The sequence below is a fragment of the Myxocyprinus asiaticus genome, chromosome 9 (genome assembly GCF_019703515.2).
Source record: "Myxocyprinus asiaticus isolate MX2 ecotype Aquarium Trade chromosome 9, UBuf_Myxa_2, whole genome shotgun sequence".
In the NCBI taxonomy this organism is placed as follows: Eukaryota; Metazoa; Chordata; class Actinopteri; order Cypriniformes; family Catostomidae; genus Myxocyprinus; species Myxocyprinus asiaticus.
Window position 1 is genome coordinate 5262688 of NC_059352.1, and position 26542 is coordinate 5289229.

General features: G+C 36.9%; 1 protein-coding gene across 3 annotated transcripts in view; it reads left to right on the forward strand.

Moving 5' to 3' along the window:
• gnb1b (guanine nucleotide binding protein (G protein), beta polypeptide 1b) overlaps positions 1-26542 on the forward strand; it is a 51780-nt gene that overhangs the window by 7788 nt on the left and 17450 nt on the right. For 2 of the 3 annotated variants that reach the window (XM_051707108.1, XM_051707107.1), the window contains exons 2-5: positions 22112-22219; positions 23581-23619; positions 23769-23875; positions 25921-25984. In XM_051707108.1, coding sequence (XP_051563068.1) covers positions 22163-22219; positions 23581-23619; positions 23769-23875; positions 25921-25984 — 267 coding nt within the window. In that variant the 5' untranslated portion in view covers positions 22112-22162. Of the gene's footprint in view, positions 1-9920; positions 9967-22111; positions 22220-23580; positions 23620-23768; positions 23876-25920; positions 25985-26542 lie in introns of those variants that run through there. The other variant, XM_051707109.1, reaches the window with a different exon arrangement.

The window sequence follows — 26542 nt, forward strand, 5'->3', positions numbered from 1 at the left end:
TTCGCTATAATCGAGCAGCCCTAATATCAACAAACCCTAAAACCCGAATATGACCATTTAAACAACTTCACAGCTCAAATAATACATGAGTTTTAACAGATGAAATAATGTAAGTGCTTTTATAAAATTATAAGCTTCACATTTCTGTGTTTAGACCCTCCAAAAATTTGCCCCATTCAATTCCGTTATAAGTGGCTAACTGTAACGTTTTTTTTTTTTCTCACCCAATTTGGAATGCCCAATTCCCAGTACGCTTTTAAGTCCTCGTGGTCGCGTAGTGATTTGCCTCAATCTGGGTGGCGGAGGATGAATCCCAGTTGCCTCCGTGTCTGAGACCATCAACACGCGCATCTTATCACATGGCTTGAGTGCGTGTGGAGGCTTCACGCCATCCACCGCGGCAACCATGCTCAATTCACCATGCGCCCCACTGAGAACAAACCACATTATAGCGACCACGAGCAACCTTCCCTAGCAACCGGGCCAATTTGGTTGCTTAGGAGACCTGGCTGGAGTCACTCAGCACGCCCTGGGATTCGAACTAGCGAACTCCAGGGGTGGTAGCCAGCGTATTTTACCACTGAGCTACCCAGGCCCCCTGAATTTTGCTTTTTTAAATGAAAGGGAGGGATGAGTCATAAATTTTTGTGGTAATCAACATTATGCCACAAATGCTAGCGATTGAGCTTGTATTGAACCTTAATATTCCTTTACGACTGTACAGGCTATTTGACAAATAGACTTCGGGTTTGAGGCATTTTGCATCTTTGAACTTGTAGTGTTCTATAAAGGACAAAAATTAATTCTATGATCGAATTTGGCCACGATTCTGCCGTCTGAGCCAAATTTCAGGAATCCTAAAGGATTTCTGTCGTCGTAGGGCAAAATCGGCAATCTTACAACCTTCAGTGTGACATGTTCACCGACGGCCGATTAATAGCCTTTGCGATGATCTTTAGCCTCCGAAGTTCTGGCAGTGTCAGAAATTTAGCATCGCAGCCGTATAGTGTGACTGCTATTACGACGGCCAGATGAGATATTCCTCTCCTCTCTCGCATCCCAGTTAATTTGGAAAGAAACCTGCTCCGCATCTGCACCACCATAGCAACATTTGTGCCCAGTTATCACTCTACTCAAGCTCTTTCAATGTTGTTTCTTCTTTTCATTTTATATAAAAAATTTTAATAAATAAGCAGAAAATACTTGGAGAAAAGTGTACCACCACTTCAGCAATATGAAAGCAATTTTCTCTGAATTAAATAAAGACAGAGCTTACAAAACGAATATAAATAAATGTTTAATGTTTTTTTCTTTACATTTATCATGCATTTTCTTTACAACTTTAAGTACAATTTTACTTTTAATAAATGTACTTTAAACGTCTTTAAACTCCTTTAGTTAAGATTCACACCACTCCAGTTTTATAAAAAAACAAAAAAAGTTTGAACAATTTATATTGATAAGTATTTATGGGACGTTTTAATCTAAATCAGCAGATACAATTGGATACAATTATAGAAACCTATGTCATGTTTGTGCATTATCCATAGGGAATTTGCAAGCGCGATATTATCAGCCTATAAAAAAATTTCGAAATTTTGCGTGGCCTATAGGTTACTAATCTAAAAGAGGAGAAAGATGTACTATAATCCAACTTTTTTGTTTTTCCCTATGTAAACGGTGAAGTTTGCCATTTTTCGGGCCACAAGTCTTTTTATTTCTACAATGAATATTTGCTTGTGGTACCTAATTATTACTGTAGTCTACTTATGGAGTTATATTTGTGCCACAATTCTGCACACACAATTATATTTTGAGCGCACAAAACTTTCTACGTGCGCAAGATGATATTTTGAGCATGCAAAAAGGTATTTTGCACGCTGAGTGGCTAGGAAGAGAAAGCAAAATTTAAGAATTCTGAAACTTTATTCAAGCGCAAAATTGAATTTCATTTGCTCAATTTAACTTTGCAAGAAGATACATTGCTTTACAATACTGAGTTCAAGTGCATGCAAAATAACTATGTGCTCAAAATATCATCTTGTGCATGCAGAACATTTTTTGCACTCAAAATATCATCTTGTGTGTACAAAATAACTTTTTGTGCACTCAATTTCATCTTGCAGTACATATTACATGAATTGTGGCACATATATAACTCCATAGTTACCTCCCCCACTGGCGTTCATTCTCAACATCTGTAATTTTTGTATATGTGATCAGGATTATTATTATAGGCTTATTTGACAAAATCCATCTTTCTTTTGATATGTTAGCCTATGCTCGTGATGGAGTGGTATTGGAGCAATGTAAATGCTGATGTCCTGACTTTCAAAAAAAAGGAAAAGAAATCTCACCGTTTCGCTTCTATTCCGCTACACTCCTGTAACGTGAGTCACATTCACTGATCGGGAGGATGGGGACCACAGTCGGTTATGATGTGTATCGTACAGTCTGACATAATGACGCACAGTGTGCCATGGCAATATCAATGTGTTCATATCATTCAGTCTGACAAGCCACAACTCTAAAGGACTGTAATAATCCTACAGTGTATAGTGGGCTTTATTTGTCTTCTGGATTTGTTTGTGTAAATGATACAATTCTGTATCATTGGGTTGAGCAATTAAGCCCTATTAGACCAAATGATTGTCTCTAGGATACTAGAAATTATTTATGGGTTAAAAATGTGAACTCTTTAAGAATAGAACCAATTCTTAGACCGCAACCCGGCTGTGGACAGCTGTTTTTCCATGAGTGATGCTGAGCAGGATTACAGACTTGCTGTATGTGGATTTTAGCTTTTAGGATTACAGGCTTGGATAGTGATAGTGCTGGTTACTGTCTTTTCTATGATCCAGCTTTGACAAAATATATATATTATGTTTCATCTGTTAATGCTTAATAAGCCGCATCATCCACTAACAATTGGAGGTATTTGTGTTTATGGGCTAAAGTTCTGTTTACAAGTCAGGGTTTTACATTATCACATACAATGTTTTAATGGGTATTTGATATAATATACTGCATCTAAGAAACACCTTCCATACAAAAATATGAATTTTTGATGTTCAAGATTTTGGTTAACAAAGTTTTCTCATAGTTATCTAAGAAAGAGTTGCCTTAAAGTGACCTGAGAATATGCGGCCTGTGGCTTCTCTAGGCCACAGCTCTCTTTTTGTCCTGCAGTCAGATGACTGATCAAGTGTTTGTTGAGAGGGTGAGATTGAGCTCGGCATGCACTTACAGTATAATAGGGTTGGGCGATATGTCTTAAATTATATCTTGATCTTTTTCAACATATTGACGACATTTAATATATCTCGATAATTATGCATTTGATTTCAAATTGCTCGTTTTGTTTTTCTTTCTTTTTTTTAATCAGAGGAACCATCATTTCATCAAAACAGCCATTGTAGCCAAGTAGATTAAATATTTGAAAGACATTAAATAAAAATCTAATAATTATTTTATCATTAAATAAAAACGAGGGAGGATGAAATTCAATCATTTTCATTGATATGCACTTTATATTTAAATTTCATACACAATGATACATAGTAGCTTAATAAAAAGCATTATTTACCTTAAAATGTTTTTACTGTGCAAAGCTACTTCACTGACTTGTTCAACTGGGGTTTCAAAAACATTGCAAAATACTAAATTATTACTACGGGACACGTCAGGTTGATTATTATAATATAATGCTGAATTATAATTATTATTTTGATTATTAGATTTGCGTTATACAAAAGTAATATATTTCTGTTCTTTTTACTTCATCTTCACAAGGAGCTTTTATTTCGACACAAAAGGCAGTGTTTTTGACAGTTTACAATGTTCTGCATTTCCTGAAACGCTGTTATCTCCTCCTTTTCTGTTATTCTGTGCCACGTTTGTAGATTTGTATAATGACTTGTAACTGTTACTAATGCACGTGCACACAGATCAGCACGTTACTGGTTTGTTCTGAATCGCACACAGACCATATTTATCTGTCTTTAAATCACAGCCTTTCGTGGATTAATAATCACATATGACCAACTTGGCATTTTAATGTTATTTTGTTGAATTGTGAAATTAGTCTACTGATGCACCCTTTATGAAACTTAATGGCCAAATGAAAGCACATTAAAATCATCACGATATTCACGATATTGGTCAATTTTACATTGTCAGCAAAATTATCTCGATTATATTGTTAATATTCAATATATCGGCCAGCCCTACAGTATAATGATGATGTGATAACTTTGTTTTGATTCTAAAGTGCTGTTTTTTTTTTTTTTTACCTGGCCTTTCATACAGAATATTTACATATACATTTATTAATTTGGCAGACACTTTTATCCAAAACGACTTACAAAATAGGAATAATACATCATAAGCAATTCATCTTAAGGAGACAGTGGTACAAAAAGTGCTGCATTATAAAGTTTCACTAGCATCAGAATAGTAGTATCCAAGACCGATTAGTGCAGCAAGAATATATATATATATAATTATAATTTTTTAATGAGTGAATGGTTAAGTGCTCGTGAAAAAGATGTTTTTAGACATTTTTTGAAGACAGAGAGTGAGTCTGTTTCATGGATGGAGTTGGAAAGTTCATTCCACCAACGTGGTACAGTGAAACCAAAAGTCCGGGAAAGTGTTTTGGTGCCTCTGTGTTGGTACAACAAGGCAGCACTCATTAGCCGACCACAGGCTTCTGGTGGGAACGTAGCTCTGCAGAAATTATTTTAGGTAAGCTGGAGTAGACCCAGTGTCTGTTCTGTATGCCAGCATCAGAGCCTTGAATTTGATGCGTGCATCAACCGGCAGCCAGTGAAGAGAGACCAGGAGTGGTGTAACATTCGCTCTCTTTGGTTCATTAAAGACCAGACATGCTGCTGCATTCTGGATCATTTGCAGGGGCCTAATTGCACATGCAGGGAGGCCTGCAATGAGAGCATTACAGTAGTCCAGTCTAGTTATGACAAGTGACTGAACAAGAAGTTGTATGGCATGTTCAGAGAGGAAGGGTCTTATTTTCCTAATTGTAGTGTAAATCTACATGACCGTGCTGTCTTTGAGATGTGGTCTGTGAAATTGAGTTGGTTGTCAATGGTTTCTCCTAGATTTCTGACTGTTTTGGAAGGCATTATTGTAGTTAAACCCAGCTGAATGGTGATGTTGTGTTCAACAGCAGGGTTGGTTGGAAAGATGAGGAGCTCAGTCTTCACTGGGTTACGTTGCAGGTGGAGTTCCTTCATCCAGGCCGAGTTGTCTGCCAAACAAGCCAAGATTCAAGCAGTCACCGTGGTGTCGTTTGGCTGGAAAGACAAGTAGAGCTGTGTCATTGGCGTAGCAGTGGTAAGAGAACCCATGTGCTTGAATGATGGGTCTCAGTGATGTTGTATATAGAGAAGAGAAGTGGCCCAAGCACTGAGCCCTGAGGAACCCCAGTAAGTATCTGATGTGACTTGGATACCTCACCTCTCCAGGCTACCTTTGAAGGACCTACCTGAGAGATTGGAATTAAACCAGTCAAGTACAGTTCCTGTGATGCCCAGAGTAGAGAGGGTGGACAGTAGGATCTGAAGTTTGACTGTGTCAAAGGCTGTAGAAAGGTCCAGTAGAGTCAGGATGGATGATCTGGATCCAGCTCTTGCCTGTCTCAGCGGCTCAGTGACAGATAGCAGGGCAGTCTTGGTGGAATGTCCACTTTTGAAGCCTGACTGATTGTCATCCAGCAGCTGTTACGCAAAGTGAAGCTTAATTTTTTAAAATAGTTATTTGGTGTAACATTTAGCCAAAAAAATCGGTTTGTTTGGAGAATAGAATCAAGATGTTTGATTTATATTTCTTGCATCGACGAAATGAGTCAAGGTATAATTTGTACCCATCTTATGATTGACTGTTGAGCTGGTACTCTGTGAACTCCCATGTTTGTTTTTGGAGTTGTTTTGTATTAGCTTTTTTAATTATCGCCTCAATGTTGTCCTGATTAGGTCAGAATTGTAAGCGAATAATATCAGGTCTAGGCTATATCATGTTTGCAAAGAAAATAAACAATTATCAATCATTGCTACAATTTGGGGGCCTGGGTAGCTCAGCGAGTGAAGGCGCTGACTACCACCCCAGGAGTCGCGAGTTGGAATCCAGGGCATGCTGAGTGACTCCAGCCAGGTGTCCTAAGCAACCAAATTGGCCCGGATGCTAGGGAGGGTAGAGTCACATGGGGTAACCTCCTCGTGGTCACTATAATGTGGTTCGCTCTCGGTGGGACGTGTGTTGAGTTGTGCATGGATGCCGCAGAGAATAGCGTGAAGCCTCCACACGCGCTATGTCTCCGTGGTAATGCGCTCGAGCCACGAGACGAGATGCGCAGATTGACTGTCTCAGACGCGGAGGCAACTGAGATTCGTCATCCGCCACCTGGATTGAGGCGAGTCACTATGCCACCACGAGGACTTGAAGCGCATTGGGAATTGGGCATTCCAAATTGGGGAGAAAAATCATTGCTAAAAAAAATGTTTCCTTAAAGGAATACAATACTCTCATTAGCTGCTTTTCCACTATCGGGCCAGTGCGAACCAGGGCTGTCAACTGGCCAGCCGGGGCCAATAGCATCAGATCTCGAGCCGCAAGATGAATGGATCTGCGTTCCCACCATCGGGCCAATAACTCCGCTGCGTTGCCCCAAAACCCACCCTTAATACGCTGCTACAATGCCAACGTCACACACCCCACCCATTTCAAAAGCAAGAGGGAAGTTCAAGCTGAGGTATGTTATCTAGAATATCGATTTTTAAATTGATTGTATTCAGCAAGATAAGTTGACAACTCACCGAGTGTAACTGACATGGTGTCCCGAGTGGTCTCTCCAATATCAGCGGGACGATGTCCCTGCACACCATCTATGAAAGTTCACCAAACCATAGAAAGTTATTTCTTTGGGCTCCACTTTGTCCATTGGGCACCACTTTGTCCATTGGGCATTTTAATGGATTTGTATTGTGCCCGCATTGTTTTTTTTTTTTAATAAATGTTTTCACGAACCTGTGCCGTTTTGCGCTGGATGCATAACCTGGGAAGTTCAGCTAAACTCCGTCTATGACATTAAATCCGCCTCAATCCCCGGTAGGCCTTGTTTGGCCCAAGGGTAATCGATGGGCCGTTGGCCCTAAGAAAGCCCAGAGGAGGCACGATGAAGCCCCAGAAGTAACAGTGGGAACGTAACTGGTCCTGGCTCATACTGGCACGCACTCATTTGGCCTGACAGTGGAAATGTGACTACTTACTCACCCTCATCCCATTCCCAGATGTTTCTTAATTCTGCAGAATACAAACGAAGATTTTTAGAAGAATATCTCAGCTCTGTAGGTCCATACTAAAGTGAATGGGGTCCAACACTTTCAAGCTCCAAAAACACATAAGGCAGCATAAAAGTAATCCATACAACTTCAATGGTTTAATGCATCTTCTGAAGCGATCCAATCCGTTTTGGGTGAGAACAGACCAAAATGTAACTCCTTTTTCACTGTATATCTTGTCATTGCAGTCTCTAGGCACGATGGTAATTTCAATCTTGATTACACTTCCTAGTGCTTGATGCATGCGCAGAGTGCTAGATGCCACCAAGAAGTGTAATCGAGCTTGAAATCATGATCACCAAGGAGATTGCTGATGTGAAGATTCATAGTGAAAATTAGGTTACATTTTGGTCTGTTCTCACCCAAAACCGATTGGATTGCTTCAGAAGACATGGATTTAACCACTGGAGTCTTTTGAATTACTTTTATGCTGCTTTTGTGTTTTATGGAGCTGAGATATTCTTCTAAAATCTTTGTTTTTGTTCTGCAGAAGAAAGTCATACATATCTGCATGAGGATGAGTAATTTGAGAGAATATGCATTTTTGGAAGAACTATTACTTAAAATGTTTTACCCCATTTTAAAGCCAAATTTCTTTGTATCTATGCTATATTTACAAAGAAAATAAACAATTAGGCTATCTTCTGCAGATTAAGATTATTGGCTTTGACCTGAGTAGACCGTTATTGAAGGCAAATAATATCCTCAAGCTCAACTGTACACTCTTTTTCTATGCTATGTTTCCACAGAAAATTAAGTATTATAAAAAAGTTCTACTGTACATTATTTTTTTTTAATGATTAGCATTAGCCTAATAAGGCGGATATGGTAAGACAGTATTATCAGAATTTTTATTTAACAAAATAAACTATTATTGAAATTGTTATGCTGTACATTAAAAGTTTTGCGTTTTAATATTAGTGGCATTAGCCTTATTAGGTCAATATTGTAAGCCCATAATATTAGCTTTCAGTTAGCCCATAATATTAGCATAATATTTTGATAATATTTCAATTCAACACTTTGTCATGTTTTCAAAGAAAATAAATTAGGGATGTCCCGATACTGATATCAGAATCGGGTCCGATACCGCGCTCGTGGTCATAAAAATGCTCTGATACCGTCTGACATACGAATGTCATTACATAAACATTCAGCGTACAAATTAAAGTCACATTATTGCATTTTGAGAATATTTAACCACCAAAGCTGCGATTTAATAAGATAAATATATACCGTAATTTCCGGAAAATAAGTTGCGTTTTTTTTGTTTTGTTTTTTATTACAGTCCAAAGTGACTTTTATACATACTTTTTACGTAACTGATGTCGGCCGGTGAAAAACATGCACACCAAAACAGATGAAAATATTAGTCATAGTGATGGTAGAAGCGTTTTGATTTAAAAATTAAGAATATTTTAGCTTTAAAAAGTACTTTATGCAACCAGTTTAAATATTTTGTCATCATAACATTATTTTTCTACCAAATTCTAGACTGCTGACAAACGCAACTCCTCACATGCCCACATAATGATGTTTCATCACACTAGTAGTAAAAACATTCAGTCAGTGAACAGGATAATTAATACATTGCAAAGAGGGTTGCAAATATCAGAAATGTCCACAGATAAACAGTCGCTAACTTAAATGAATGAATAAAATACAACAGGCATATTGTTTTACTCACAGACACAGAGCATCATGGGCTTTGTAGCTGATGACAGTGAATGGAATGCAAATTCATGTTGTAGCGTGAGGCACAAACAGAGTACATACTTTTTTAATTAAATAACCGCATTTGTGGTCACGTAGCAACCGGCTTTTCCAGACTGAAATGCTGCCGTCATAACACAAACAAAATAAAAGCTCAATTTAAATGAAAAAGTATGACACAAATATGTGACTAATGTACATTTATGTAATATTCACTGTATTACTACTACTACTACTACTATTAATAATAACAATAAATCAATAGTAATTTTATTATATTTTAGTGATATCTCTCATCTGTGATGCTCTGTCATGTAGCACTTTATTTAAATATAACTCCAATGCTGTATTTTGGTTTGTATAAAAGTACTTCATTTGATAAATATAATGCAATATTATGTAAAAATAATTGTTACATTTTCATTTGATTAAAGTTTTAATGAATTCATTTATTTAAACACCATTTTGATGATAACAAGTATCAGTACTCAAAAAATGGTATCAGGACATACCTAAAATAAATAATTGTACATTTTGTACATTACAATGTTCAATTTTTTATTTATTTTTAATTAGTGGAATTGGCCTGTATAGGCAGATATTGATACTGATATTGGCCATCATAACTGGAATTGGGCGAAACCTAAATTTGTTTTGGGTTGAGTAGTTTAGGCCACACCAATGGCACAGAACTGAAGGTGAGGGAATTACCTTTTGTAACCATTTCATTTTGATCAGCAAGATTAGAGGACTTAGAAGTATTGTCTTGATGCAGGCCCATTTAAGAGGTCAGCCAATAAGGAAGGAGCAAGTGTATAGCAAAGGATAAGACTATCACAAAGAAGAAACATTTTCTGGCTGTTAAACACAAGGAGCCTTGTGCAAGCCACATAAGGTAAGATATCCGCATATTAACTTTTAAAAGATTTTTATTTTTTTAAGGTCTTGGTCCTGATCTTGTGCAACAATTGTAGTTGAATCCTTAGTTTCCTTTTCGGATGCATTTTTTTTTCCTTGTATGTGTTTGCTTCACAATGGACTTTGTTTAATTAAATACTTTTTAGGTTTTTCTTGTCTTATCTCTCTACATCAGATTTTGAGCTATGTCTGCTATGCATGTTGTAAACCTCTCAAACACTTTTAAACGATTACCCAGTGAAATACCTACATGAGATTATTCGTCCTATCGTTGCTCTGTATTTAGTTTACACTTCAAATCATAATTTACATATTTTTATGAATTATATGCAATAGTTCCAAGGTATCACTTTTCCGTCTTGTCATAGACCGTTTTTATAGAGTAACGATGTATTTTCGTTGTCTTTTCACACAGTCAAACATGGTATCATTTATTTCACAATTAGCACAGGGTATAATGCACCAGAGGGCAATTGCAATTACAGGAAATGGATCCAACTACATTTTTAGTGCTCCTATTAGAATGCTTTGACCGCATACATGTGGGAGTAACAAGGATATGTGTGGCTTCTGTATTTCATAGTGCTAATATACACAAGTGTATTGATCACTTCTTGAAGATCCTCAGCGCGCCCATATGGTTATGATTTTTCTTAGCACTTCTTTATCATCAATGTTCTTCTGGACAGACTTTGTTCAGGCTTGAACCTACATTCATCTTGCTTATCTCAAGACAACAAAGAGCAGGCTAATGGGAAATGATGTTGGGTGTTTTAGATTGATTGATTTCACCATTTCGTATAATGCTGGGCCAAGCTACATATTCTTTCAAATTGACTAGGTGGTGGTAGGTGTCGGGGGAAAAAAAAATTCCATTACAAATCACGATTCTTTTGACAAGTGATTTTTAAATTGTCTAGCTGATGAAAAAGCTTTTTTTTTTATTTTTTTATATATTTTTTTAATAATATATATATATATATATATAAGAAAAATTTAATGTTTAGCTTAATATGCTAATACAATCATAGGAAGCTATATTAGTTCTGAGGTTCACACAAACAGGTTTTCTCTCCGAGAAGTTTTGTCTCTTAAAATCGTTGTCCTTTTTAAAGGAATGAAAATTAAACACAAAAATGAAAATTCTCTTATCATTTAGTCACCCGAATGCCATCCCAGATGTGTATGACTTTCTTTCTGCAGAACATACATTCATATTTTTAGAAGAATGTCTCAGCTCTGTAGGTCCATACAATGCGAGTGAATGGTGACCAAAACTTTAAAGCTCCAAAAAGCACAAAGGCAACATAAAAGTAATCAATAAGACTCCTGTATTTTAATCCATATTTTCTGAAGTGATCTAATTGGTTTTAGGTGAGAAAAGACCAAAATGTATCTCCTTTTTTTACTATAAAGCTTGGCATCTGCAGTCTCCTTGGCGATCATGATTTCAAGCTTGATTACACTTCCTAGCACCATCTAGTGCTCTGTGCATGTGTCAATCACTAGGAAGTGTAATCGAGATTTAAATCATGATCGTGCCTAGAGACTGCAATTTCAGGATGTACAGTGAAAAGGAGTTACATTTTGGTCTGTTCTCTCCCAAAATGTATTAGATTGCTTCAGAAGACATGGATTAAACCACTGGAGTCATATGGATTACTTTTATGCTGCCTTTGTGTTTTTTGGAACTTCAGATTTTGGTCACTTGCATTATATGGGCCTACAGAGTAGGGCTGTCAATTGGGCAGAGAAACCAAATTCTAATTTTTACCGTAAAAATGTTCTAAATTCGAATTAAATTGGAATTTTAAAGTAATTTTTTTTTTAAATTGACGTTATTTCCTTAGTCCATAAGAGGGCGCATTGAATACATATAACCATACAGCACCGTAATATATTATTGCAAAGAACATTCCTGGCTGTTAAAAAAGCATTCCATTTTAAACTTAGTTCTGTGTTACACTTGCACTGGTGCAGCAGTATATATACCACAGTGTTTTTCATTAATTACAGCTGTATGTAGGGTAGAATTGTTCCCAGATAGCAGTGGTATTCAGCTGAACTCGTGGTAAAGCGACTCATGATCCCTAGTCAGGGGCTGTTCAAACAGATGGAACACAACGGAAAGGAACAGAACGCGAGGATCTCAAGACACACATTTCCAACTTGCACTCCTTTACAGACAAACCCATTGCTTAAACTGAGGAATGCTGTTAAGAGAGCAAGACGTAACGGCCAAAGACCTCCGCCTACTGTAAGGGGCTGTTCACACCGAACACTTTTGCAACCATCCAGTTTACCATTGGTTTTTCTATGTGAACGTGCTAGACAAACATCTTTGTTTTTGTTTATTCAGCATCTCGTACAGTAGCACTGTTTTTTTTAGATGCCGTGGCAAGTTAAAAAGAACTTTAAAACACGTCTCGAGACTCCTGGTTTCTGTTGAACTGCCTTTTTATAGCGCAAGAATGCGATCGGTCTGAAGTCATTGCCAGTGCTTGGCACACATCCAAAATTCGAATGCGCAGTTTTAACATTCGAATGTGCATATTTTTCTTTAATTTGGTGAAAATTTGAATTTGACAGCCTTACTATAGAGCCGAGATGTTCTTTTAAAAATCTTTGCTTGCATTCTACAAAATAATTTTGTCTTGGGATGGCATGAGGGCTAGTAAATAATGAGAACCTTTTCACTTTTGGGTGAACTATTCTTTTAATGCACTGGTGCTACAGCCGCCAAAGTGCTGCTTGTTCGGACGTCAAATTCTCTGCTGTGATCAGTGTTCCTGTTATTATGCATAATCCACAGGTTTATTTGTGAGGTGTTGTGGAGAATATTTTTCAGGAGTCATTCTGCAGATTTTGTCTGGCACCTCCTTAATAGTTGCAATAAAACTGTTGGATGCTGTGAGCTACATGGTGTACCCCTGCAGTATTAATAATCTAACAGCTATGCACTTTTGTATCAGAGCCGGAATAGCTCTGTGACTCTACGTGCTCTGAATATCTGTTAGTTACCCTGTTAACTTGGCATCCATATATCCTTATGAAACGCATCTGATCGGGGTCACATGGACATAATGCAGCCTAATTATTAAAGGGTTCCTTAACAAAAAGATCACAATACATATCTAATAGGCATCTAAATGTTGTTGTTTGTCCGTTAAAGTAACCCTGCATTTGCGGCAGATTTAGCGCCATGTCCACCAATTAGATGCGTTTCTTTGAGACGTTCATGTAAAAACATCTGGATGGAGCAGAACACAGCAGCCTAAACGTGAGTTTTTTAAATTTAGATGCCGAAAAACTAGCAAGACGCGACTTATCCGTTTAAGATCTATTTGCGTGTTTACGTAGACGCGACCGGCAATTTAAAAAATATTTGGAGTCCGCAGTAATTGTTTGGAAATTTATTGTTCAGGACCATAGATTTGACATGAAATATGGGCTGTGATGGATAAAGTTGCGATATCTTAAAGGGGATTAATTTAGAGACGCAACTTCTCAGAGCATTTTAGCGCCAGTACCGTTTCAACCCTCACCAAGAAGTTGCATCTTTAAATTTTATTCCCTTTTAATGCACCGCTGTTTTAAAAATTTTTTAGAAACTCCTCCGTCGAACTCACCAATCACTAGTCAATCATTCGGACCCATTTTTAGAACTGTTTGACATTTGCATTATGTACAGTTCAGGCTAGTTTTAACCGCAAAATCAATTGAGTTAATGGCACAAATTTTAAGAGTGATGTAGTTTGTGTTGTATAAATTCAAAAATCTGGTCTGAGATTTTATTTGAACTAATACTCTAAAGAAAAGGAGTCTATGTTATGTGTGAAAACAGACATGTTATTAGGCCTTGTTAACTCGCTCACATCATTTGTGATGTATTTGCCTCCTGTTTCCTATTGTAGCTTGCCTTGTTTATGTAGAATTAAAAGGGATTGTGGTGTGAGTTTATCACAGTAGGTATGACAGTGAACATGCCACAGTTATGCATTAACATGAAATGTTTTGTTGAAGGCCGTCATCACATCTCTCAGTGTGCATATCCTTCCTTTCCATTCTCTTCATGTACTTCTAAAAGTAATTCCGTCATTAGCTGCCTTTCTCCGGCATTAGATGTGTACACTCCAATGGCCTATTAAAACAGCTGCCTTCATCAGCCATTTGTCTGAGGGCATGAGGGATTTGGGTCAGCAGGATAGGTGCTGCTCTTACAATCGGTGTCCCCAGTCTTAACTGGATTTGCTTGAAGGAGCTGTATCAAGCGTGTCCCAGGATTATGTCAATGACACTGGAGAGAGAGGTGTGAAAACGCAGCTATGGGCTGGGAACGCTAATAGGATGAGTGCTGGCCTAAAAGGACCGTGTTGTCATTTGTGCGTTTGCTTTAAGTCAAGATTAAAACAGGCGGGTTTTAAAGGTTTCAGAGTGCAACAGTGTATTTTATTAAAGGAATCTGATCAGAATCGGAGCCCCTGGCTTTATTGCTCTAACAATTAGGGGTGTAACGGTTACATTGTGGATCACTGTTTTAGGGTCATGGTTTCGGTATGGTTCGGTTCTTGCCATGTTCAGAAAAAAATATTACTGCCAAATCCAAAGGAAGTATAATTAATTTGGTAGCAAACACCATGTTAGCACCTGAAAAATCACCACGTTTTACTATGGTAACCATAGTTTCAACATGGTATTTTTAGTTAAACCATGGTAACCACAAAATTAACCGTGGTTCACACAATCATGGTTACTACAATATTACTATAGTATTACTGTAGTAAAACCATGGTTAATTGTATCAAAACCATGGTTTCTGCCAGTTAAATCATGGTTACAGTAGTCATGGTTACTACAATAAAACCATGGTTAACTTTTTCGCTAATCAAGATTTTAAAGTAATACCTACATTATTATGCTGCATGCATCAATATAAAGAGCATTTAAAACTCAACTCAACATATATTCATCATATGGAAGCTGTACATCACTATTGAAGGAATAACCTTGCTATTAAAATGGATACGAGAAGGGATGTTGTAACGCGCCTCGTGTTTTAATCATATGCTGAAATTCCAAATCTTCATCAATCGAGTAGGGCAACATAACTTTGGCAATGAACAACCCAAGTGCTTTAGTTATTGTTTTATGTCTGAACTAATTAGAACTGAGTACCTGCCTAAAAACAGAAGGGAGTATGTACATTATGGGGCTGAGTATTGCCCAGCCACCTCACAATACGATATGTTTTGCAACGCACATGTCACAATATGATATATCGAGATATGTCAACTTTTCAACATGCATTGCATTTTTTTTTTTTTTTTTTTGCCAAACTTTTATTCAACAGCTGTCTTGTGATATTCCTTAATTTTTGTTATTATTATTATTATTATTACATTTTACTATACAGTTTTAAAATATTTTTATTCAATTTCAGGCATCTAGCTTATATTTTGAAATGTGCTTTTATTATGACGTGTTTTTTTTCTTGAATCTTCACTTTCCGGATAAACAGTTTGCAACACTTAAGTCACGCCTGAAATCTCATCTCTTTACACTGGCCTTTGAGACTGACAAATGAAATGTAGGACACCGTTTTTGAGTGTTTGTGTTTTAGATTACAGGTGTTTGTGTATTGTGGTAATTTTGAAATGTTATGTTTTAAATTGTATTACTGTGAAGCGCTTTGGTCAACTCTGTTGTTTTAAATGCGATATAAATAAAGCTGAGCTGATAAGTGCAAATTCTATATTTTTATTTATAAATATATAGTTTACATGTGTTGCGTGGTTCACAGTAGATTAGTGCTCTGCTGTGTCATCTCAAACAACGTGAATGATTCTCAGTGTCTGTGGAGTATATAGTGTTTTAGTGGTCGGATTTATTTGAAGTATGCAGCTCTTCCGCACTAAGATTGCAGCCTTTAGCGGTTTAATAAATCACACTAGGACATGTCACGATTTTAATTTGAGTAATTGTCCATTTCAGTGTAAAATGAATAACAGTACTCGTTTTCAAAATAAGCCCGTTAGCATTTTAAAGCTGTCGTCAGATTGCGTGCTGGTATAGAATTGGAATAGAGTCGGTGCTCGGTACAGCAGAAACACTGGTACCGTTACATCTTTTTGTATTTTGGTATTGACTTGGTACCGAAATACCGGTACTTTTGACAACAGTACATTTGTGTATAGTTCAGTTATAATGTCCATTTTGCTTGCATACAGTAGCAAATGCTGTTATTCATTATACAGGGGACCTTCTAACTTGTTAAATTACGGACATCTCAATTTTATTTATTTTATCATTAGTTTTTCATCATTTTGGTGATATTTTAGCTCTTTTTTTTATTTTTTTTATGTAGTCCATGAATTACATCAACAAATATGATGTATTGAAATTGCATGTATTATATTGTTACATGTTTGTTGTTTACATGCCTAATTTGTACTATTTACAAGTATTTACTTGTAAGATATTTAGAACAAGTGCTAAAATGGTACTGCCTCTTTAAGACCTGTGGCAGGGACATTGACAGAAGTGTTTGTTTGGTTGAATGGCTTCTTTACAGCATCCATGCTATGTGTGATTAATATTAAATGTTTCTTTTGTTGTTTTTGAGAAAGGATATTAAAAGAGACATTATTAAACAACAAATGGTTTGCTTGGATCTAGTCTTTGGACTCACATTACACAGAAAGAGCCAAAACCTTTACTCTCAGCATGCAGTGAAAAGATCTCAGTACTGAACTTCTGTGCCACTACACTCAAACACTGGTGAGTGAAATCTAAACACTTACCAGCCAGTGGCTAATCAGAGACATTTTTTTTACACACATCTGAATGTTAGGGATTGCAGATAGAAAGAAGAATCAACATTGGGATCGTACAAATGAAGATTAAGAAGAAAATCTATATTTGTTTCCCTACCTTAGATCCAAACGTGTGAGAGAGGTCCAGCATGTCCGTGAGAGAAACTGTGAATCCTGCAGGATCAATTTGTCTCTTTTGTGCCTCAAAAAAGCATCTCTGACAGCACTGAAAATATCACAATGTATCACGATACATGGATCTAAGTATCGTGAGAAAAAGTATCACAATATATCTATATTTGATTTTATCGACACAGCCCTTGTACATTACAGGCTCATCTGCTCTTCTCTGCATGCCGTGTGCTATTTATAGTGATGTCATAAATGGCTATCATATTCGATGTTGAACCATGAGTTTACGGCACTCACGTTGAGCAATATCTGACATTTAACTTTAAAACCCTCTGGCTTTTATTTTGACATTCTGAACTCTCCAGGAAGTCCTGTATGTGTCTGTTTGTAAGCAAGTTCACAGTAGTTTAATTCGCTTCTTATTCAAGTGGTAAAATGCACCTCAGGCGCCGTTCTAAATGCATATTATAAGTGAACCGAACTATTGAGCATCTACATCTGAGATGTTGTTCGTGAGTAGCGCTCAAATGTTGCGCACCGCGTGGAGGCTAAAAGTAGCCGCGTGTGTCAACCGAGCAGTCACCATTCACTAACGCGCTGGCGCTGCGCATGTATTTTATATATTTACTTATTAAACACAGCCTTTTGTGATTCAAAGTGCTATCACACGTCTTCAGGTGGCTTTGAATAAAATGCACGAGTCACGTGAACTACTTCAGTGGTTGTTTTGTCATTTTTGGAGCTTGACAGTAACGAACTTGACTAACACAGTATCGATTTTGGACCTATCTGTCTAAAAACGTCAGTATCAGAGCCGATACCGATCCAGGTATAGGATCTGTGCCATCCCTATACAGAACCATACAGGTGCGTAAGCAGAGGTTGTAACTGCCTATCTATTTGACGCTGTTTTCTTCACCAACCCATATGCTCCAGATGTGACGTCAGACTTGAGATGAACCATGATGCAAATGCATACCATGGGTAACGAACTGAGAACCGTTTCACACCTAGTAAAGAAATTGCGGAAATCAGCCTGTAATACAAGCTTTTTAATAGTTCATTGGTGAATATATCATTATAGTCAACATTAACTGACCTAAATTTCTAGCCTTATTGTGCTCAATGTTATCCCAGATTTAAAAAAAGTTTGCCTTAGCAACCTTTTAATTAAAATTTGATTGATAATTTGCTTCACCTCTGAAGTGACTTTCCTTTTTGGCTGACGTCACATCCCTTTTTATTACTCTCCTTCAACCACCTAACTCCATTCTGGTGTATAACACCCACTTATGTATAAGTGCCTTTTTCCTCGTTCAATAACCTATTTAAAAAAAGTTGCATTACAGAAGTGAAATGGGTTGCGTATAGGGCAGGGCAGTGGACGCTCCCAGTGTAGACAGCATCATTAATCATAATGGGTTTTATCGCTTTTTATGCAATGCTCGTGTCCAGTGTAGGCAGGGTGTTAGAAGGGCCCCCTGTATAATTTACATTATCAGCTGAGAGAATTTCTTTCATATGTAAACAAAATAGACATTATAACTGGAATATACCCAAATGAATCAATCTAACCAAACCAGTTGCAAACGCAGTTTAATGTTGATTTAAGCATTTTTATTTATATATGTATGTATTTATTTTTGTCATGTTATAGTCCAGGATACAATCAGTATTTTTCCTTGTGAAAGAGTTTTAATGGATTGCTGCATGCACATTTGTACTCTTTGTACTTCTGCAATTTACATTAAGGAGCAACTTGACTCATTTCACCACAAGAAGGAAATTGTTCTTTGGTTGCTTCCAGTTTAATGAGGTGTGGTGAAATCTTGACTTTATGCCCTTGTACATTGATAAACAATTAAGAGCAAGTCGTGTCAAAATATCTGTCTTGCAGCGTTGCATGACCTGGTAAATCAAGTTATTTCTTATATATATATGATGCTTGCATTGGTATGTGATGCGTGATGACCACTGGTCAACTGATGTTTTATTTTTTTCTCAGTAGCCCATACAGATATCCAGAGACTTTTCCCCAGCTGGTACACAGTACTGTTTCATGACAAAAAAAAAAAAAAAAAAAAATGTCCCAAACCTCTTAAAATTAAAATAGAAAAACCTAAAACTAAAATTGGGGGGGGGGGGGGGATTGTCATACCCTTTGTAATTACTGTGTTAACCTTGCTCTAGTTAAAGATATTGTCTTATAAACGCATCCAATTTGTTGCTCTAGTCTCCATTAGTGTTGGAAATTAATGCATCAGCTGCTTTGAATTACTTCATGATCATAAATATCTTTCAATCTTTGGGAAGAAAACAATTAAAGGGATAGTTTACCCCAAAATGTAAACTCTCTCATTATTTACTCACCCTCATGCCATCCCAGATGTGCATGACTTTCTTTCTTCTGCAGAACCCAAACAAAGATTTTTAGAAGAATATCTCAGTTCTGCAGGTCCATACAATGCAAGTGAATGGTGATCAGAAATGTTAAGCTCCAAAAAGCACATAAAGGCAGCATATTAGTAATACATAAGACTCCATTGGTTTAATTAATGTCTTCAGAAGTGATATAGTGTGGGTGAGAAACAGATCAACATTTAAATCCTTTTTTTACTGTGAATCTTGACATCAGCAGTCTCCTTGGTGATCATAATTTCAAGCTCGATTACACTTTCTAGCACCATCTAGCACTCTGCGAACTCTTAAGTGTAATTGAGCTTGAAATCATGATTGGTCCTGTAGACTGCAATTGCAAGATGTACAGTGAAAAAAGAGTTACATTTTGGTCTGTTCTAACCCAAAACAAATTAGATTACTTCAGAAGACATGGATTAAACCACTTATGGACTACTTGTATGCTGCCTTTTGTTCTTTTTGGAGCTTCAAAGCTTTGGGCCCTGTTGACTTGTATTGTATAGACCTACAGAGCTGAAATATTCTTCTAATATCTTTGTGATCAACAGAAGTCATACACATTGGACTGGCATGAGGGTGAGTAAATGATGAGTGTTTTAATTTTTTTTTTGAGTAAACTGTCTCTTAACTATTTGAGGTTTTAAATTGATTACTTTGGGTGTGTTGCAGAGCTCATTTCATGAGAACCGGTGGGAAAAACAGTGGTAAAGAAAATGACAAAAATTGTTGAGGTGTAATGCTTGTAAATGTTACAATATGATTTATGATGTAAACGTGTATAAGAAAATATAAAAAATTAATTCCAAATACTTTGTAGATATTTTCTTGAGAATCATTTTTCCTCTTTCCCACTTTATTGCTTAAAAAAAAAATCTGGGATTTGGTAAAAAAAAAAAAAAAGAGGATCTTAAAAGGTTCCACTTCCCAGCATTAAGCATTTCTTCATTTTTGCTTTTGACTAAAGTAGAAGACATCCTAAGCTTTCTTCAAAGGTATAATGTTAGGTTATGCACACTAAAAACAAGAATGGCCAAAACATATCAACATTTTGCAAATAAACTGTTTCCATCACCTTAATGTGAATTTTAACTAATGCAAAACTCTATGAAATCCACCTACTCCTAGCACATTACATTTTAAGAGAATTTGGAGAGTTTACTTGCATATCAAGCGTTTCCATTCACGATTTCTCATGCACAGTCTCGAAATGCACAAAAACATTTGGATGGAAACCCAGCTTCTGACTGAGCTACCAAAGTCAGTGGCTGCCTCTAAAAATAACGTTCATGCTTCAACAATTTCAAAACCATTGCACAAAAAGGGGCTGTACGGGAGAGTAGCTAGGAAGAAGCCTTTGCTGGAAAACAAAAGCACATGTTTGCCCATAAAGATTTTGCAATAAATCACTTGGAAGATACTGCAAAGATGTCGCAAAAGGTCTTGTGGTCTGATGAGACAAAAGTGGAAATGTTTGGCTTAAACACTAAACGGTATGTGTGGCGCAAAGCCAGCACTACACATCAGCCACATAAGACCATCCCCACAGTGAATCACACTGGTGGTAGCATCATGTTATGGGGGTGCTTTTCAACAGCAGAGATTGACAATGTTGTGAAGACTGATGGGAGATTTTGGAAAGTGTATAATTGGGAGGAAGGTTGTGTTTCAGCAGACCTAAAGCCAGAGCAACACTGGAGTGGCTTAAAATGAAAGAAATGTATGTCCTTCAGTGCCTCAGAGTCTTAACCTCCGATTAGTGGAAAGACCTCAAAATTGCTGTCCATCTCTAATCCCTAACTAACTTGGTACAGCTTGAGTATTCCCAAGAGGAATGGGCTAATATTGCTTCATGTTTTGCAAAATTGATAGAGACTTATCCAAAAAGATTGATGGCTGTAATAGCTGCAAAAGGTGGTTCAACCAAGTATTGTAGTAGGGGGATGAATACTTAGTAAAAAAATGTATTTTATTTATACATTTTATACCCTTTTCTCCCAAATTGGAATGCACAATTCCCACTACTTAGTAGGTCCTCGTGGTGGCGCGGTTACCTCAATCTGGGTGGCGGAGGACAAGTCTCAGTTTCCTCCGCTTCGGAGACGTCAATCTGCGCATCTTATCACGTGGCTCGCTGTGCATGACACCGCAGAGACTCGCAGCGTGTGGAGGCTCATGCTACTCTCCACGATCCACGCGCCCCACTGAGAGCGAGAACCACTAATCGCGACCACGAGGAGGTTCCCCCTTGTGAGTCTATCCTCCCTAGCAACCAGGCCAATTTGGTTGCTTAGGAGACCTGGCTGGAGTCACTCAGCACACCCTGGATTCGAACTCGTGACTCCAGGGGTGACAGTCAGCGTCAGTACTCGCTGAGCTGTCTAGGCCCCCCTACTTACTAATTCTTGACATTTCGGTTATTGGTTTTTTTTTTATTGAATGCTTAATTTTTAGTTTTGAGCTGTGCTGTTGCAGAGTTCAGTGCTTCACAAATAAAAAGAATTTGTTGAATTGGTCAATCTCAGGTTGTGCAAATAATTTTTGTGAAATAATGGTTGGGGGCTGAATATATTTTCAAAGCACTGTGTATACAAAATACAATTATGAGATGAATTTTACTACTCAAAATATTTGATAACAGGAAATGTAATCCGTCAATGCCAGTAATCTCAAAATGGCCAAATGTCGTCCGGTTAACCAGTCTCTCACTAGTGATGACTTTGTAATTCTGAGTCTGGACATCTCTTTCTCACTGTCTTGCAGATCAGAACGTGTCCCGGCAGTAGGAGAGAGGCAGAGCTTTAGAAGAGGAAAATGAGTGAACTGGACCAGTTACGCCAGGAGGCTGAGCAGCTGAAGAACCAGATCAGAGTAAGAATCTCTCCACCTCATATAGATGAATGTTTATTTACATATGCCTGTAACACAGCATGCACACCATAGTGTTGTGGTCGCTAAATGGAAGGCATATATATGACATTACAATTGCATGGCTCAGATAAAATTGCTAAATATACTTTATCAATTAGTTTACACAATGTTTACTTGGTTCACTAAAAAACTGTAATTTATTCATTGACAATATTGGAACTGACACAAGGGGAAATGCACTTTTAATCAACCACGTGTCACGGGCATATCATTAAAAAAAAAAAATAAAGTTGTGCAATAACTAATGCAGATATATATAGAACAGGGTGGCTGATTGCTGGTATTATGCCTTTATTTAATATATAAAGAAAATGTAATTCATCTTAGCAAATGAGAAAAATTGCTGCAATCAAATGAATGCTTATTTTACGCAATATTTACTCAATTCAGACAAAGCACTTAAAATGTACGCTCATCAGCAAATTTCTGTATTGTAGTCATTAGAAATTCTTATGCAGATTTTAGTTGTATCCAAAATATCAGTTGAATTAACTATATATTTGTATTTTTTTTTTTTATTGAACTGTATCAGTATAGTCATAAGAAGTGTAGACGTAAACATCTAAACTAAGCTGCATCTCTGTGCTCTTTGTAACCCGGTTACCTGGTAGTATCGTGCTACTCAGGAATATTTGCCTAAACGAAAGACATTTAAATATTGAGGGTGACTATTTGCATTGTTTACACAATAAGCACGAAAAACTTTTACTGTAACTGTACTGTTGCTGTGCTCTAGAAAGAATTTACGCCAAATGCTTGCTCCTCAAGCGCTTTACATATTTTGTACGTTTTGGAAATATTTTTCAGGGTTTGGACTAGAATATAAATCTAGAAAATGTCAGGGTATCATGATTATGGCTAAGAATAAATCAAGTTTACTTGGCCCATAACATCTAAACTAGTTATTAGTGTTGATATCAAAAGCTTAAACTGGTGTGTACCCTGTAACATCTGTGCTACAGAATGAAACCTCAAATTGTGCGGCTTGTTAAGTAGAGGTGTGCTATTACTTTTCTAATTGATCTGACGCAGGACTTTTGCATAACAGATGATAAAACATGCAAAAAATCTAAGAGTTGAAGGATTGACCATATGTCTTGGGGCCAGAGTATCATAGAGACTTGGACCTGTAATTAACAACATAGCAGCCACCCAGAACATCCTGGGAACCTCGAAGCAGTGCGCCAAAAACACCAGAACACCCTAACATTGTGGCAGTGATTTTTGCACTGGCAAGCACCTCAAGTTTTCTATAGAAGTAGAAAAAATATATAATTTTCTCCTCTCATTTGGCTTTGTAGGATGCAAGGAAAGCATGTGCAGATGCCACACTATCACAGGTAATTGTTTCCAGTTGTATAGAATGTTTTTTTTTTTTTGTTTTGTTTACAATTTTCTATTAAGATGTGTTCATTGAAGTAACCCATATTTTAATCAATGTATTAATACCGTCTATGTGTTGATGTTTTCAATCAAAATGGGTTTTCAGATCACAGCCAACATCGACCCCGTTGGCCGAATCCAGATGCGCACAAGGAGAACACTGCGAGGACATTTGGCTAAAATCTACGCCATGCACTGGGGCACCGATTCCAGGTACACCATATCACCCAACCGCAAAAGCAATTGCGGATTAGTGAGGCACAACTGCGACTCCATGACATAGGACTGGGTGAATGATCAAATATTCGCAGTGTAAAATCAACACAATTTCTATTTGGCCTTTCAGTTTTCCATAGACTGTAAACAAGTTTTGCAGTCCTTGTGACTAGCAAGTATTCAATAATGTTTTTTATAGCGTCTCCAATTTAAACTTCAGTGGCAAAAATTAAGAGTTTCTATGTTTAAATCATCTCCGTGAATGAGTTCAAATTGTCATTTTTAGAGAAGTTCAGTGCAAGTTAAGCTCAATCAGTGGCATAATGTAAAAAATAATTTCATCCTGTCCCTTGATTTAAAAAAAGAAGCAAATATCATGGCAATAGTAAGGCACATAAAGGGATAATTCATCCAAAAATGAAAATTCTTTCATTTACTCATCCTCATGCCAACCAAGATGTGTATAACTTTTGTTCTTCAGCAGAACACAAATGAAGATTGTTAGAAGGATATTTCAGCTCTGTAGGTCCATACAATGCAAGTGAATGGTGATCAGACCTTTTTAGCTCCAAAAATCACATAAAGGAGACATAAAAGTAATCCATGCAGCATTGGTTAAATCCATATCTTCAGAGGCGATATAATAGGTGTGGGTGAGAATCAAATCAAAATTTAAGTCCTTTTTTTACTCTAAATCCCCACTTTCACATCTGAAAGCCACATGTGGTGCCTGTTTGGTTTCATTTTCACATCTGAAAGTGGCGTAAAAGTGAAGATTTAGATTAAAAGAGGACTGGAATTTTAAACCTGCACCTATCATATCACTTCTGAAGACATGTATTTAACTGGAGTCATATTGGTTACTTTTATGTTTCCTTTATGTGATTTTTGGAGCTAAAAAGGTCTGATCACCATTCATTTGCATTGTATGGACCTACAGAGCTGAAATATTCTTCTAAAACTCAGTCACATAAAAAGTCACACACATCTAGAATGGCATGAGGGTGAGTAAATAATGAGAGATTTTAAATGTATGGGTGAACTATCCCTTTAAAATGGAAGTGAATGGGGCCAGTCTGAAAATGTTAAAATACATTATTTCAAAAGCCTTAAGACTTGTGTAGTTTGTTTATGGACGGGGCCCATTCACTTCCATTTTAAGTGACCTTACTGTAACCGCAATTATTGTTTGTTTGCTTTTTTATTAATAAATGAGGGACAAGTTCAAATAATTTTTGTTGTAATCAACATTGTGCCACAAATGCTTTTAAGGTCAAAACAGTAGCAATTCATTTACATCAACACTTATGTGCTTGCATATTATTTTACATGTATTAACATGTTGATGTAAAACATGTGTGGGTAAATATAACTGCTTATTACTATGTATTAGTATATTGGTGCATCTAAACACAATGAAAATATAAAATAGCATTATTTTTCATTTAGTGAAAAAACAGCTTGGTTAGTAACTAGGTTTTTTAGTTCTTGCAAATAACATTTTGAATCTGATTTGAAATGAAGAAAATGACCCTTTTAAGTCATAAATATCAAGATGTATTGAATGCCATCAAAGGGCAGAAAAATATTGATAGCATCATCCAGCCCTACCATCACACTCCATTATTTGCATCATGACCTGACCTCATTCATGAGTCGTGTGAAAACATCCTTATACGTCAGAGCTGGTTACACGAGAGGTTTCCCTTAATCAGTGGGGGTGGACAGGTTCATCGCTCGTGTGATGTCCACCGCAAGCAAACCCAATAGCATTGAATCATGTTCTTTTATTATATTTGTGTGGGTGGTACAGTGATGGTTGTAAGTAGGTGTTATGACCAAGCATCTAGTTACTATTATAGCTACAGCCAAGATTGAGCAATAACGATACAATATTTATGCAGAATGTTTCTGTAAATAGCTTGAGATTGTTCAGGAGGTTCTGCTGATTGTAATTCTGCACATTGTGATATTTACATCCATGTTACTTTGTTGTTAGGATGTAAACTCAACTCACCTGTGTTCTTGTGTTTTGTGTATAGGCTGCTGGTTAGTGCCTCCCAGGATGGAAAGCTCATTATTTGGGACAGTTATACCACAAATAAGGTATGACATTGTTAATGTAATATCATTTATTCATGGAATTTGGTTTCAAATAGAGAATTTTGGGAGATGCAGGAAAATGCAGTGTCTGAGCTATATACACTGGCATTATTTTCCTTTTCTTGCTGATATATCAAGCAGATAATTTCAGAGCTTTAATGTTAATATTTTTAAAAAGGAAGCAAACGGGAAATACTGTGTAGGTTTTTAATAGCTTAACCGTTATCAGTAATTATAGCACAATATTGATGTTATAATTATTGGCCATACTTTTTATATTAGTGTATTTCTATCTATCTATCTTTTATTTATTTTTTTTATAATTGGTGCTTTCTAAAACCATTATTATTATTGCTTATATTTGAGGTTTAGGAATTTAAACAAACCCTAAGTAACTTTGATGTGTAACCCATCCCAGACATGAATTATACTTCTTTTATGATTAAAAGCGTGCCGTTTCTCTTCAAAGTGATCCGACTTTGATTTTCGGCTGGTGAGCGATAAAACAGGTGAAAAAATCCTAGCAACTGCATAGCAGCGTACTAAAATAAACACTCAGAA